Consider the following 14,084-nt stretch of genomic DNA (forward strand, 5'->3'; position numbering starts at 1 on the left):
TTTTTTTTACCTTTGCAAGATTTAAAAATGTTTTTTCTTCCAGTGCTTTAGAAATTATACATTATATTTGTATTCTGCTGGTGGATACCTTTAATGTTTTAACAAAATTATTTAAACTCACATTTTTGTATCAATCTCTAGAATTATTCAGAATTTATAATAAACTCCTCCTGAACAAGAAAAGATGTTTAGGACTCTCCTTGGTCATGATGCAATTTGGTATACTGCTGTACTGAATTTGGAAGGATTTGATTTGGTGTTTTTGCTATCATAAATGATTTGGGTTTGTAGATTTCTCTTTTGTACTATTTCAGTCATAATTTTTCAGGATTTGTCTGATTTATAAAATGAATTGGTACAATTTCTACATTTTCCTGTACTCTGGAACAACTTATAGTCAAAGGAAAGAGCTTTCTTTGAAAATTGTTAGAATTTTCTTGTAAAACCATGTGAACCTTGTCCTATGTTTGGAAGTCATTATTTGTGAATTTTTTCATTTTCTTCCGTGGTTATTGACCTATTCCAGTTTTCTTCTGCTTCTTAGGGCAATATTGGTAATTCGTGTTTTCCTAGAAGATTATCTATTTCACTGACGTATTCAAGTTTAGTGATATATAATCATATACAATAATCTTTAAAATTTTTTCTCTATAGTTGATCACATCCCAGACGTTATATTTTTTTTCTTTCTTCATGATTGCACTTGTCAAACTTATACCTTTTCATTAAGTTTTTGTGGGAATTGAATTTACCAGTTCTACTATTTTCTAATTCATTATTTTCATCATTAATCTTTATTTCTTTCTGCATCCCTTGGATTTATTCTTTTGCAGGAATTTTCAGTGTTTGGTCCAAGGACCCCTAGGCGTGTCCCTAAGATCTTTTCAGGGGATTCACAACATCAAAACTATTTTCATAATAAAAATACTAAAACTTTTATTTACCTTTTTTCACTCTCATTCTCTCAAAAGTATACATTGGAGTTTTCCAGAGGCTACATGACATATGACATTGAAACAGACTAAATGCCAAGGAAAATATGTGTATACAGCTATCTTCTGTTAAGCTAGACATTAAAGAGACTTGCAAAAACATAAAACAATGCCACTTTTCTCACTACATTTTTTGTTTTGGAAAATATAGTCATTTCTCAAAAAATGTATATATGATACATAATAGGCTTATTGTTATTTTTAAAGGAATTAATGAATATTTTTCTATTTTTTAGTTTTATGTTATAATGTGCTAAATATTGATAGAAATCACGCACATAAACAAAAGCTTTTTGAAGTCTTCAATAATTTTTAAGAATGAAGGGGTTCTGAGACCAAAAAGTTTGAGAATCACTGTTCTATTGCTTACTATCTATTTATATTGAATATCTAATTCATTTTCATTCTTTCTTTTGATAATGCACACACTTATTTCTATGAATTTGCACAGATTCTTCATTGTCTATATATGGCCTATAATTTATTTTTGGATTTAAGATATACATATATTCTATGAAGTTTGTGAGTTAAAAAATCAAACTGGGAAGACGTTAATCGGGCAGATGTTTGATCACAGCTAACTCTCTGGACCCAATTATAGCAGAAATAGTGGCTCTTAGAACTCTGATTTTACAGAACCACGGAGCTTGAATTTATTCCAGGCAGTAAATGGGGTTTATGTGCCTTCATTGATCAAGAGTGTTCCACATACATTCCGGATAATTCAGAGCTGATCCACGATTTGTCTGACCATATTAAAAAGGAAATCACTTGATTACATCAGATCAAATATTAAGACCTGTGATCCTGGGTTAGTAATGTATTGGGAGAATCTGGAAGGAGAATTACACAAGGTATTCTAATACTGAAAATAGTGTGTATTTTTATGCTAGAGGCGTATTCATAAATTACCATTTAAACTCTTATTAAAAAGAATTTGCAAGTGTGGTGTTCATGCCAAAATGTTGAGTAGGTGATACATTATGTAAATAAATACGGAAGTGGAGGATGCCTTAGTGAAGTAAATATTGGAACAAATACAAATTCAAGTCTTAAAAGTTGGGCCTGTGGGCTATGAGAGAGCAAAATGTGGGGAGAATTGCAGATGGAACCCCTCTTAACCCAAGGAAGAATAAAATCAGAAATACAGGTTAATCTTTTAAAGATGGTAAATAACTTTTAAGCAGTTTTTGTGTTTTCCAGGGAGCTTGGAGATTAAAACATTTCAAAGTAAATTATGTGGCATATGAGACAATAATAAATGCTAAGTGGAAAAATAAAATGGGATGGGGGATAAGTAAAGGGATCAGTTTTCAATAGGGTGGTTAGGGATAACATCACTGAGAAAGTGACTTTTGAGCAAAACTTGAAGGAGAGGGGAAAGGAAGTCAACTCGGGTATCTAAGAGGAAGAAATTCCAGGCAGAGGGAACAGCATGTCCAAAGGCCCTGATACAAGACCATGTCCTGCATGTTTGGGAAAGATAGAACTTACACATAGGAAAGTAAGGTGAGGGCAATACAGAAATATATCATAAAACAATTCTATAAATTAAATACAGAAGTGCTTAGTAGTGAGAAAATATTCCATGGCATTAAATTTTGTCCACAAAATTTCTGAAGGGAGGTGAATTTAGATCCAAGTCTCCCAGGAGATAATGACACAGTTTGACAAGGTGGAGGGCGTTCTAGATGGAACGGTGTGTCAGTTGATATAGGCATTTACCTATGTTCCAGGCACATAGTAAGTCATGTAATGTGTATATATAAGCTATTGTTATTAGGCATAGTGTGTATTATTAAGTTTTACATATGAAAAGTATATAGACTGGCTTAGGTGATGAAAAAGAGTTGCTTTGAGGATGATCTAACTACTGTTTTTAACCATTAAAATAGAATTTTGAAATTACCATGACGTATTAAGTAGGATTGTTTTTCGTCTTTGTATTCTAGATACCAAAATAATTTCCCTTTCTCAACTTGAAATGACCTGGACTAACAGAAGAAGTTTTCCTGCTTTGCTTGTGAGAATCTTGCATAAATCAAAACTGCGATACTATGGAAAACCTGATAAAAATATGATTGAGCCATACCAGGTATAAATGATAAGATCTTATATGATAATTTAACAGTTATAGATTATAACTTACAGACTCGACTCCATATTAGGGTAATTTATGTTTAAATGACATTTTATAAGTTCGATTTAATAATTTGAAAAATGTGCATAAATGTATATTTCAAGGTATTTTTCTATGTAATTTCTCATACAAGAAGGAATTCTTTCTGTATGGGCACCCTGTAGTTCCCTGATACAGCTAGTCTCCACATCTTTTTCTGTATATTCAGTCTTTTCTTCTCTACTGTGCTGTCTACAGCAGCATATAAACATACTCTAGTCTTCCATTTTAAAAAAAGGAAAAAAATCTCCTTTGAGCTCGGGACTCCTCTACTCCCAGTCTCCTCTTCAGGCAGACTCCTCGAAGAAGTGGTCAACACTAGATGTTTTCACTTTCTTGCTTCCCATTTACCTCTCAAATCAATTAGTTTGGCTTTTTTCTTCAGCTGGGCAGTCGCTAGAGACCTTCTAATTGTCAATCTGACCCTTTTCTTTTTCTTGTGCCATATAGTGCTGATGAGAACTGCTTTCTTGGTTTCTGTCCTGTTTTCTTTTTTTACTTAACATTTTTACTGTACTTTCATGTTACCAAGAATTATCTTAGGTGTTTTATTATGGTTTTTTTTGTAGAAGTTATATGTACTTTTAGTGAATTTGGAAAATGTAGAAAACTGTATAAATAAAGCTGACAAATATTACCACCCCAAATTCTACCACACAGAGCCACTGTTAATATTAAAGTGTGTTTTATTCCCTTTTTTGTATGTATATATCATATGTCTACACACATATATACTTATAATTTATATACACATATCAGTGATATCATATGTATACCATATATATCACATCTATGTGTATATTATGCATATCATATATTGCATATGGCTGTATATCATATATCACATTAAATTATCCTACAAAATGGGAATCATGTTGTACATAAAATTTTGAATCATTTAGCATTTTCTTAAGTATTTTCTCATATAGCTAAAAATTCTTCATTCATAACTTTTCATAATTAATAGAGTCTATCATATGATATCATAAATTATTCAGTCATTTCCCTATAGATTTGCTTTCTCATTCTTAAAATTTGAACACCCTGTAGATAAAAGTGACAAACATTCATGTGCTTTTACTCCATTTTTGTCTAGACCTTTTTGGAAGTTGCCGACAGTTCAGGCACTGTGTCAGTGATTATGTGGAATGCCCTGTGTCCCGAGTGGTATAAAAGTTTGCGAGTTGGTTTAGTTCTTCTGCTTCAAGATTATTCTGTTAAAAAGAGTTATCCAGTCAGGACGCAGCCTCTCCCTGCGGATCCACAGATCAAATTAATTTCTACAATGGGTTAAGTATTCAATTAATTTGTTATTTTGTGGCTTTTTTGAGTATGAATTTGCGAAGTACTCTGTTGTCCAGAGGCCCTCAAAAATAACTGAAGCTGTTAGAACCTGACAATCCTTTAAACCTGACAAACCATAAAATTTTCAAGCAGTCACTTAATAATTATACTTATTTATTATTGAGTTTATTAAGAAAAACCATCTGTGATATTTATTGTTGAGTAATGAATGAGCTCTACTTGAGATGTACTTATTTTTGTTTTATTTTTTGTAGTATAGTATTAAGCTAATGACTTGAATATGGTTTTCTGTTAGAGGTGCTATTTGAAAGGACTTTTGTCAACATTTTATTTTGAAATAATTTCAAACTTACATAAAAGTTGAAAGAATAGTGTAAAGAACTCCCGTATACCCTTAATACAGACTCAACAATTGTTAATATTTACCTTTGCTTTATCATTTGCACGTGCTCTCTCTCTCCATGTATAATATATTTGTGTGTGTGTCCTCTGAACCATTTGAGAGTAAGTGGCAGCCATCATATATACCCCTTTACCTCTAAGCACTTTAATAATATTTCAATCTATATTTCCTATGAAAAAAAATCACTCTTACATAATCACAGTGCAGTTATCAAAATCAGGAAATTTAAAATTGATACAATACTGTTATCTATAGTCAATATTCAAATGTTGCCAATTGCTTTAATCTTAAAAGGGCTCATCCTAATTAGTAATGAAATCAAAGTTTTGACATCTTGGCATTATCCTAAATATTTTGGGAGCATTAGAATTAGTATATTAAGTGATTGCTTTAAGATGTGGTTCTGATTTTTTTTGCATTTTCATTTTTCAAAATTGTAGATTACATCACTTAACAACTTTAAGTATTGTTTGTGGCTTATAATAGTTTTATACTGGACCTGTATTTCTATGTATTCTAAATTCCTTAGTTAATCTATTAAGCTTAATTACTTAGAGAATATTCAGATAATATAGCCTTTGTTCGTTGTTTCCTTAAATATATGTTTACTCAGGAAAACCTCATGTAATTCTTTATTGAAATCTTAAGCATTTGGTAGATGTCAATCATATCTTGCTGAATGAACAAGTTATTACCTAGATAGTTGGTACAATTAGTCCATTATCTAGTTACTTTTTGTTGTAGAAAGGTGGAAAATTAAACTGATAGTGATGTTGAGAAAATACATTAGATGTTGACAAGAGGAAGCTAATTCACAACATGTATTATTATGTCTACCAATTTATAAATTCTTTTCCACAACCAAGCATATCCAAGTGACAAAATTGCTTTAGTAAAAATTGAGGCATTCTTTTTCAATAACAGATAAGGTAAGTGACTTTGTTGGTGTCACATAATGATTCACTGGCATAGTGAAATTTAAAACCTGGTTTCCTGATGCCTAATCTAGTCTTCTTTTAACTAGATACACTGTTTTCTGGTGTAAAGAGAATTAATTTAAATTACAGTTTTCACATGGCTGTGGACACATCCAGAAATATGTCTGGTACTAATAGCTGCTTCTAAACCTTAAAAACATAGCGAAAGTAGGACAATAGACAGCATGTGGTCAGTAGATAAACAGCTGCTAACACTTAAACACCTAAACTGAATCAAGCGCTCTGCTACCTCTGCTATATAGAATTATAGGGCCAGATTTTCGTAATAGAAACTCTTTAAGATTTGAGAGGGAGGCTGGCCCGGTGGCGCAGCGGTTAAGTTCGCATGTTCTGCTTCTTGGCAGCCCAGGGTTTGCCGGTTCGAATCCCGGGTGCGGACATGGCACTGCTTGGCACGCCATGCTGTGGTAGGCGTCCCACATATAAAGTAGAGGAAGATGGGCAAGATGTTAGCTCAGGGCCAGCTTCCTCAGCAAAAAGAGGAGGATTGGCAGTAGTTAACTCAGGGCTAATCTTCCTCAAAAAAAAAAAAAAAGATTTGAGAGGCTGTTTATACTTTAAGTTAAAAATTGCGAATACAGGGCCAGCCGCGGTGGCCTAGTGGTTAAGTTCGGTATGCTCCACTTTAGTGGCCTAGGTACCACTCCCAGGTGCAGACCTACACTGCTTATCTGTCAGTGCCATGCTGTGGCGACTCACATACAAAAAAAAAACCCAGGAAGATTGGCAGTGGATGTTAGCTCAGGGCACATCTTCCTCAGCAAAAAAACAAACAAAGAAGAAAATAGCAAATACAGAAATTATTTTTAAAAATGAGAGCCTTGATGAGAATATATTGAAAATGTACCTTTTAGGATTTAAAACAGTTTTACTTCTTATCAGTGTTAGCATCAGTCTCTTTGATCCCATACCTTTTTGATAAGTAATAGAACTTTTTTCCTTTTTATCAGGGGTCAGCAAGCTATTTCTGTAAAGAGTCAGATAGTAAATATTATAGACTGTGCAGGCAATATAGTCTCTGTTGTAACTACTCAACCCTGCCTGTACAGAGTGAAAACAGCCAGAGATGATATGTAAATGAATAGGCATGGCTGTGTTACAACAAAACTTTATGTGCAAAAACAGGCACTCATCTACAGGCTGTAGTTTACTAAGCCTACATGTATAAGTAGATCTCAATCTTGGCCGTAAAGTACATGAGTATCACTTGGAGAGCTTTAGAGAACCACAGGCACCACACCTTCCGAGATTCTGATTGAATTACCCTGAGGAAGGGACCAAGACTGGTATGTCTTTAAAACTGCTCAGGTAGTGCTAATGTACAGCTGGGGTTGAGAACTACTGATTTAGATCTCTATAAGTCTCAGGGCCGGCCCCGTGGCCGAGTGGTTAAGTTTGCATGCTCCACTTCAGCAGCCCACGGTTTGTGGGCCTGGTACACACTGCTTATCAAGCCATGCTGTGGTGGCATCCCACATAGAAGAACTAGAATGACTTACAACTAGGATATACAACTATGTACTTGGGTTTTGAGGAGAAAAAAAAAGAGAGAAAGATTGGCAACAGATGATAGCTCAGGGCCAATCTATTTAAAAAAAAATGGAGTTTTCCGTTATAGTTATGTAAACCATACTAGGCAGAGGAGATACAAAGATAAGTAATATAGAGTTCTACCTTTAAAAAAATTAGTCTAACAGGGTAACAGATATGTAAGATGAACAAATTACAATAGAATGAAATGAATGACAGTAAACAGTAAGAAAATGTGATGAACAAAAGGGGAGAAGAAGTATACAGAAATGTAGTTGAGGAAATAAGAATGGTCAGGAGAGTAGGAGAATGGGTTGGAGAGGAGAAAGTTTAAGTAGGGGTTAGGAATAACAACAGAGTAGTATAAATGTGAGCAGGATAAATGAGGAAGAGTATGTAGAGGGGGCCAGGATTGGTCAGTAAGAGAGAATGAGGATTTGTGATACCATCACTGCCTTGTACGTGTTGATGATGGAAGCAAAGTATTAGGATAATTTATCTTGGTTTGGCTTTTCATATTTACACTTGTAGCTCCAAGTTATAGAAACTAAGTTGTAATTTAAAAAAAAAAACAAATAAATGGAAGCCTATAAAAATGAAAATTCTATTGTAAATCAAAGGGCTTATTATTTGCTGGTAATGTATGGCTTTGTAAATTGACATTTTTGTATATGATTCTGTCCTATCTTTTACAAAATAGTATTCAGCTGGCATACCCAAATAATAAACTTTTTAAAATCTTGAGCTTTTTTAGACTGTAATGGATAATATATATTGAGATAATAGCATCAAGTGTTTTTGGTTTTGGGGGGAAGGAGCTGTTTGTTTCATTCGAAATCTTAGCATTTTAGAGCTGGAAGGGACCTTGAATATAATCAAGTAACTATGACTATAAAAGTGCTTTGTGAAACGCAAACTATTTTCCAGGTACAAGATAGTATCATGTAATACAAACTTTCCTCACTCATATATGAAAAGACTGAAATTCTTAAAGGTAAAGTAAATTTTCTAGTCACATGGGTGGTAATAGGTAGGCTGAGAAATCAAGTATCTCCACCCTGGTTTAATCTTTGTTTGCTACACAGCAATTTTTAGAAAAATGTTATTTACAGGCATAAAAGGAAATAGAAAGCCCAGATAATTCTATAACTATTAAAGAAATTGAATCAGAATTTTAAAATCTTCCCACAAAGAAAATACCAGGCATGCATCATTTTATAGGCAACTTCTATCAAAGATTCAAGGAATACATCATTTCAAAACTATTCCAGAGAATAGGCTGAGGGCATACTCTCTACCTCATTCTTTGCTACCAAAATAACCTTGATAATCAAAACCGAACAAGAATAGTATGAAAGAGGAAAATTAAAGGGTAGCTTCAGCTATGAACATATATTATGAATAGAATATTAGCAAACTGAGTTCAGTTATATGTAAAAAATGACTACACACTGTGTTGCATTGTTCTCCAGCAATGCAAAATTGATTTTACTTATGAAAATCTACAAGTGTCATTCACCACATTAACAGATTCAAGAAGATAATGATCATCCTAGTAGAGGCACAAAAGACATTTGTTAAAGTCTTACACCCATTCATAAATTTAAAAAAGAAAATAGCAAGAGAAGGAAGCTTCCTTAACCTGATAAAGGATGTTTACAAAATCAAAACAAAACAACAAACACAACTCTTAATGGGGAAAATTTAGAAACATTCCTTTTTAAAATGGGGAACATGGATGCCTTCTATTACTATTTCAATTTAATGTTGTCCTGGCTAGTGTGAGAAGACAAAATGCGTTAAAGCCATAAGGATTTTAAAGAAAAACACAAAACTGTCATTATTCACAAATTAGATTTTCTACAAAGAAAATCCAAAATTACACAAAGTATTACAAATAATAAGGTGTTGGCAAAGCTAGCTGTAAGATCAATATACAAAAGTCAATTGATAGTGTACACTCCAATAACAGAGTTAGAAATTATAATTTTAAAAACATAATTTACCTTGTCAATAATAACTGTCAGGTATCTAGAAATAAATCTAACAGAAGATATGTAAAACCTGTTTGGAGAAGTTTATAATACTTTACTGAAAGAGATTAAAGAATCCCTAGATAAATGGAGAAATATCCCATATTCCCAGTTAGGAGGTCGGTCTCAATTTCATAAGTATGTCAAGTCCCCCTAGATTGATCTGAGGATTCTGTGCTGTTTCATTAAATTTTTTTTCTGGAGCTGACGAACTGATTATAAAATTTACACGGAGGCATAATTATTAAGAATAGTCAAGGCACTTCTGAAGAAAAAGAATAGGGAGCTGAAGAGGGAGTGAGGACTTGTCCTACAAATGTCAAGAATTATTATAAAGTATTTGTGACCATGTCATATTGGTATAGGTATAGACAAACTGAGCAGCAAGTCACAATACAGAGTCAAGAAGCAGCCCTAGACATATAAAAGTTTGATCTATGACAGATGTGCTGTACAAATCATCAAGGAAGGAGGAACCATTCAGAAAATAGTATTGGGACAGTTGATTATATGTGAGAAAAAAATGACATTATATCCCTATCTCATACAGTATAAAAAATCAGTTTCAGATATATCAGATACTTAAATGTGAAAGGCAAAACTTTTAGAAGAATTTATAGAAAGTATCTGTTTGACTTTGGACTATGGAAGGGTTTCTTGGATAAGACACAGGAAATAGTAACTATAAATGAAAGATTAATAAATCTAACTACATTAAAATTAAGAACTTTTGTTCATCAAAAGACACCATAAGAAGAATGAAAAAATCCACAAAAACGAGGTGAAGATATTTGCAATGATATAATCAACAAAGGATTAGTATCCAATACATGTAAAAAGTCCTACAAATAAATAAGAAAAAGATGAACAATCTAATAGAAAAATGGGCAAAAGACACAAACAGGTATTTTACAGAAGAGGATGCATGAGTGAACCATAAGTATATGGAATGTTGTTCAACATAATTAGTAATCAGGGAAATGCAAAATAATATCACAACAATTGTCATTTTGTGCCTAGATTCACAAAAAATAAGAAATTTGACAATACCAAAGTTCGGAGAGAATGTGCATCAATGGGAATTTACATATTGCTGCTGGAACTGTAAATAGGTTCATTACTTTAAAATAGTTTGAAATTTTCCTGTAGAGTGGAATATTTGCATATTGTACAATCCAGAGTTTCCTTCCTGGGTATAATGCCTTAGGAAACTCTTGCCTATGTGCACAGGGAGACATGTACAAAAAAGTTGATGGTGACCCTGTTCGTAATAGCAAAAAACTGGAAATAATCCAGATATCCATCAACACAATAATGGGTAAATAAAATTGTGGTATAGCAACACCCTGGAACCTTATTCAGCTGGGTAAAGGAGAAATGAGAAAAAAAGCTACTGCATCCAGCTGTGTGGATAAATTTTAAGATCATAATGTTGAGTGGAAAAAGTAGCCCTAGAATACTGTATGCAGTGTGATTCCATCCATATAAAGTTCAAAAACAAAGAAAACCAAAGAGTATTTTGTTTGGGCAAAAACACATAAGTATTAAAAACCTTTTTTAAAAAAATTAAGGAAATGATAAAACACAAAATTTAAGGTATGATTAACGCTTTAGTAGGAGATAAGTGGATGTGATAATGTAGGAATAGGTAGATGAAAGGTGTTGATAATGATCTAGTTCTTAGAGTTAGTGGTGGGCTCAAAAGTGTTGTCTAGTCTTTTGCTGTGTAATTTATATGCGTGTATATTCTTTTATATGTGTTAAATATCATATTAAAGTAATATATTTGTTTTTCAGAAATCTGCCTGAACCTTCGAGATCCTCCAAATAATATAATTATCATTCCTGAAAAGCAGGTGAAACCAGAATGGAGATTGCCAAAATTAAATCCCCGCTTTATCACAAGGTAAAACAGCTTCTTGTAAAATATCGTAAATATTAATTTTCAATGTTAGTCACTGAAACAATGTATTATAATTTGCTCAAAGTCTACCCCAAATTATGCTGTAGCAATTATATAGATATTCATTTTCACAATCGTAATAGTAGAATGTTTTTCCCCTGTTTGAAGACACAAAGTCTATTTAACAATTTTTCTTTTTTTAGATCGGAACTGGATGATATGCCAGCAAATCATATCTGTGATGTTATTGGCATTTTAGTTTTTGTAGGAAGGGTCCAGCGGTCAAAAAAGAAAGGTAAGCTTTTAAAATTGAAAGTCATAAAAATTATTTCATTGAATAGTTCTGTATTCATATGTGCATAATTGGTTACCTTCATTTATTCTAATATCTATTCATATAGAAAGCCGTGAAGATTTTTGGTCATATCGCTGGATTCACATTGCTGACGGAACTTCAGAACAACCTTTCATAGTGGAACTGTTTTCTACATCTCAGCCAGAAATCTTTGAAAACATTTACCCAAGTACTCAGTTTCAAAAATTTTATCTTTTTATTTTTGGAAGTGTGGGGCATTAACTTAAAAAAATTGTAGAGTAAACTGACTTACTGAGTGGCATTATATTGGGTTTGCAAAGTTAAGCAGTCTGTTAGGATGTTTAAATTTTTTCTGTATTAATATTATATTTGGTATTACAGATATTAACCACCTTCTGGTTTTTTTCTATTCAGAATTAATTTGGGATTGAAACCAGCTTTTTAGAAAACAGGTCCTCTTCTCAGTTCTCATTGTTAGCATTTCAGACATGAAAGCTTAAGATTCAGGGAAACTGAAACAGACAGTGAATTCCCTTTGTATCCATTTGGAAATTGACTAAGTAGACCACATTAAAGACATTGAAAACTTTACTAATGTAGAATCAATTGGTAGAGGATTGGCAGACCGTGTAATTAAATAATGACAATGATAAGTATGATTCCATTTGAGTATTAAGTTAGTATTAGGTTGGTGGTGTTATACCAGCTGGTCAATATTTTACTTTGTTGCTGACTTTTTCCCGTTGCATTCATTCAGATATATAGATATTTTTTCCACTAATTTCATTTATTTAAAAACATTTTAGGTATGCTCTGTTATATATTTTATATAACAAGTTAGTCTTCAGTCTACTATGATAAGAAAAACATATTTAATAGTTTTTAACAATTCCAGTGAATTTTTCCTTATTTGAATTTGTAGCATAAAGCTATTTTAGATATGGCATGCTATTTTACTATTTTCCAAATGAGTATATGAATGAAATACTGATTGTTAAATGCTTGTCAACACTGGGGAAACTCCTAATCTTGACTACACGTAGCTTGTTTTTAATCGGCAACAAGGTAGAAATTGTAGATCGTCAGGAGACCTAGAGACCATTTACAGGCCTGTTCTGCTACCCCTTTTTTTCTCTATTGCAAAACAGTATCACACACCATTCAGACGTTACCTCATTAGATTCTACTCTCCGCTTATAAGATTACATTTTTTAAATATATCTGAATAAAACTGAATTTCACTCCAGCTATTCGGGGAGGAGGCAGGAAAAGTGTTTTGGCCAAAACCAAGGCATGAGCTTCTGAGGTGGGTGGTGCTATGACCTCTCATATAACTTCTCTCAGGGCATAAATGATTGGTAGTAATTGTATTCCTCTGACGACAGTTCCATTACCTCATTTTAGATAGGTTTTACGGCCAGGTCTATTTCTCTTTTTAGCCCCTTTAAATGACAGGCGGACACAAGTTTTGGATAATGATTTTTCACAGAAATGTTGTGAGGCACGCACATTCTATTTCTTATGATAATGTGAAATACATCTTTCTAAGAAAAGTCTGTACAGATCTTGGTGAGATTTACTCTAGTACAATAGTTGACGACAAATCACAGCTTATTTTCATCTTTTGACAGAGTGAAGGGAAAAAATCATTAAATGAATAGTGAGTATTAAGGGGGCTTTGGGCCTATGAAGGTCTTCCAGAATAATACCAGAATCCTTTAGTAGTAGGGCATCTTTTTTACTTCTGAGTAAGGAAAGTGAAGAACTAAGAGGAACTAATATTGGGTGTTTACTATGTACTGGATGCTCATAGATGTTATCTTATTTTGTACTCCCAGTTCCCTTTTAAAGAGTTGTTTTTACAAATTCACAAGTGAGGAAACAAAGGTCCAGAGGGGTTAAGTGATTTCCTGGATGTCAAACAGCTAGAAAGTGTTGGGTTGGAATGTCTGATTTTTAACAGCCACGAAATTAGAATTAGAGGTTTCTTTAATATTCCTATATCAACATCTTTAACCATGAATACTCACATATTTGTGCAGTCTTTGAAATAAAGGAAAAGCGATATAAATTAAGAGAATTATTCTTAGTCATTTGAATAAAGATTTCCTTTATTTTCGTTGCTCCAAAATAAAGAACTAGTAAATATGAGATAGAGGAAATGAATTTATAGTTATTATTATGTTCTAGGGAAATATTTATTCTCAAATGAGAACTTACCGTTCTTGTGAGATTACAAGTGTTTACATTTATTTCTTCATTTCCTAGTTTGTAAGACCATAACTCTTTTTGCATGTAATGGGTTAAAATAAAAAAATATTGTTGGATTAGTGAAACTTTACCCAAATAACCTGATAGATAATTAAAAACAATTGATAGCTTTTGAAAGTAGTTGAAGTCTGAAGGCATTTTCATCTCATTTTCA

At 32.9% G+C, this 14,084-nt stretch overlaps 1 protein-coding gene across 1 annotated transcript in view; it reads left to right on the forward strand.

Annotated features, from left to right (window-relative positions):
• RADX (RPA1 related single stranded DNA binding protein, X-linked) overlaps positions 1-14,084 on the forward strand; it is a 67,817-nt gene that overhangs the window by 6,056 nt on the left and 47,677 nt on the right. The window contains exons 2-6 of the mRNA XM_014843246.3: positions 2,945-3,087; positions 4,268-4,460; positions 11,238-11,346; positions 11,547-11,638; positions 11,745-11,867. Of these exons, the coding sequence (XP_014698732.1) occupies positions 2,945-3,087; positions 4,268-4,460; positions 11,238-11,346; positions 11,547-11,638; positions 11,745-11,867 (660 nt within the window). The remainder of the gene's footprint in view (positions 1-2,944; positions 3,088-4,267; positions 4,461-11,237; positions 11,347-11,546; positions 11,639-11,744; positions 11,868-14,084) is intronic.

This window comes from Equus asinus, chromosome X (assembly GCF_041296235.1).
Source record: "Equus asinus isolate D_3611 breed Donkey chromosome X, EquAss-T2T_v2, whole genome shotgun sequence".
In the NCBI taxonomy this organism is placed as follows: domain Eukaryota; kingdom Metazoa; phylum Chordata; class Mammalia; order Perissodactyla; family Equidae; genus Equus; species Equus asinus.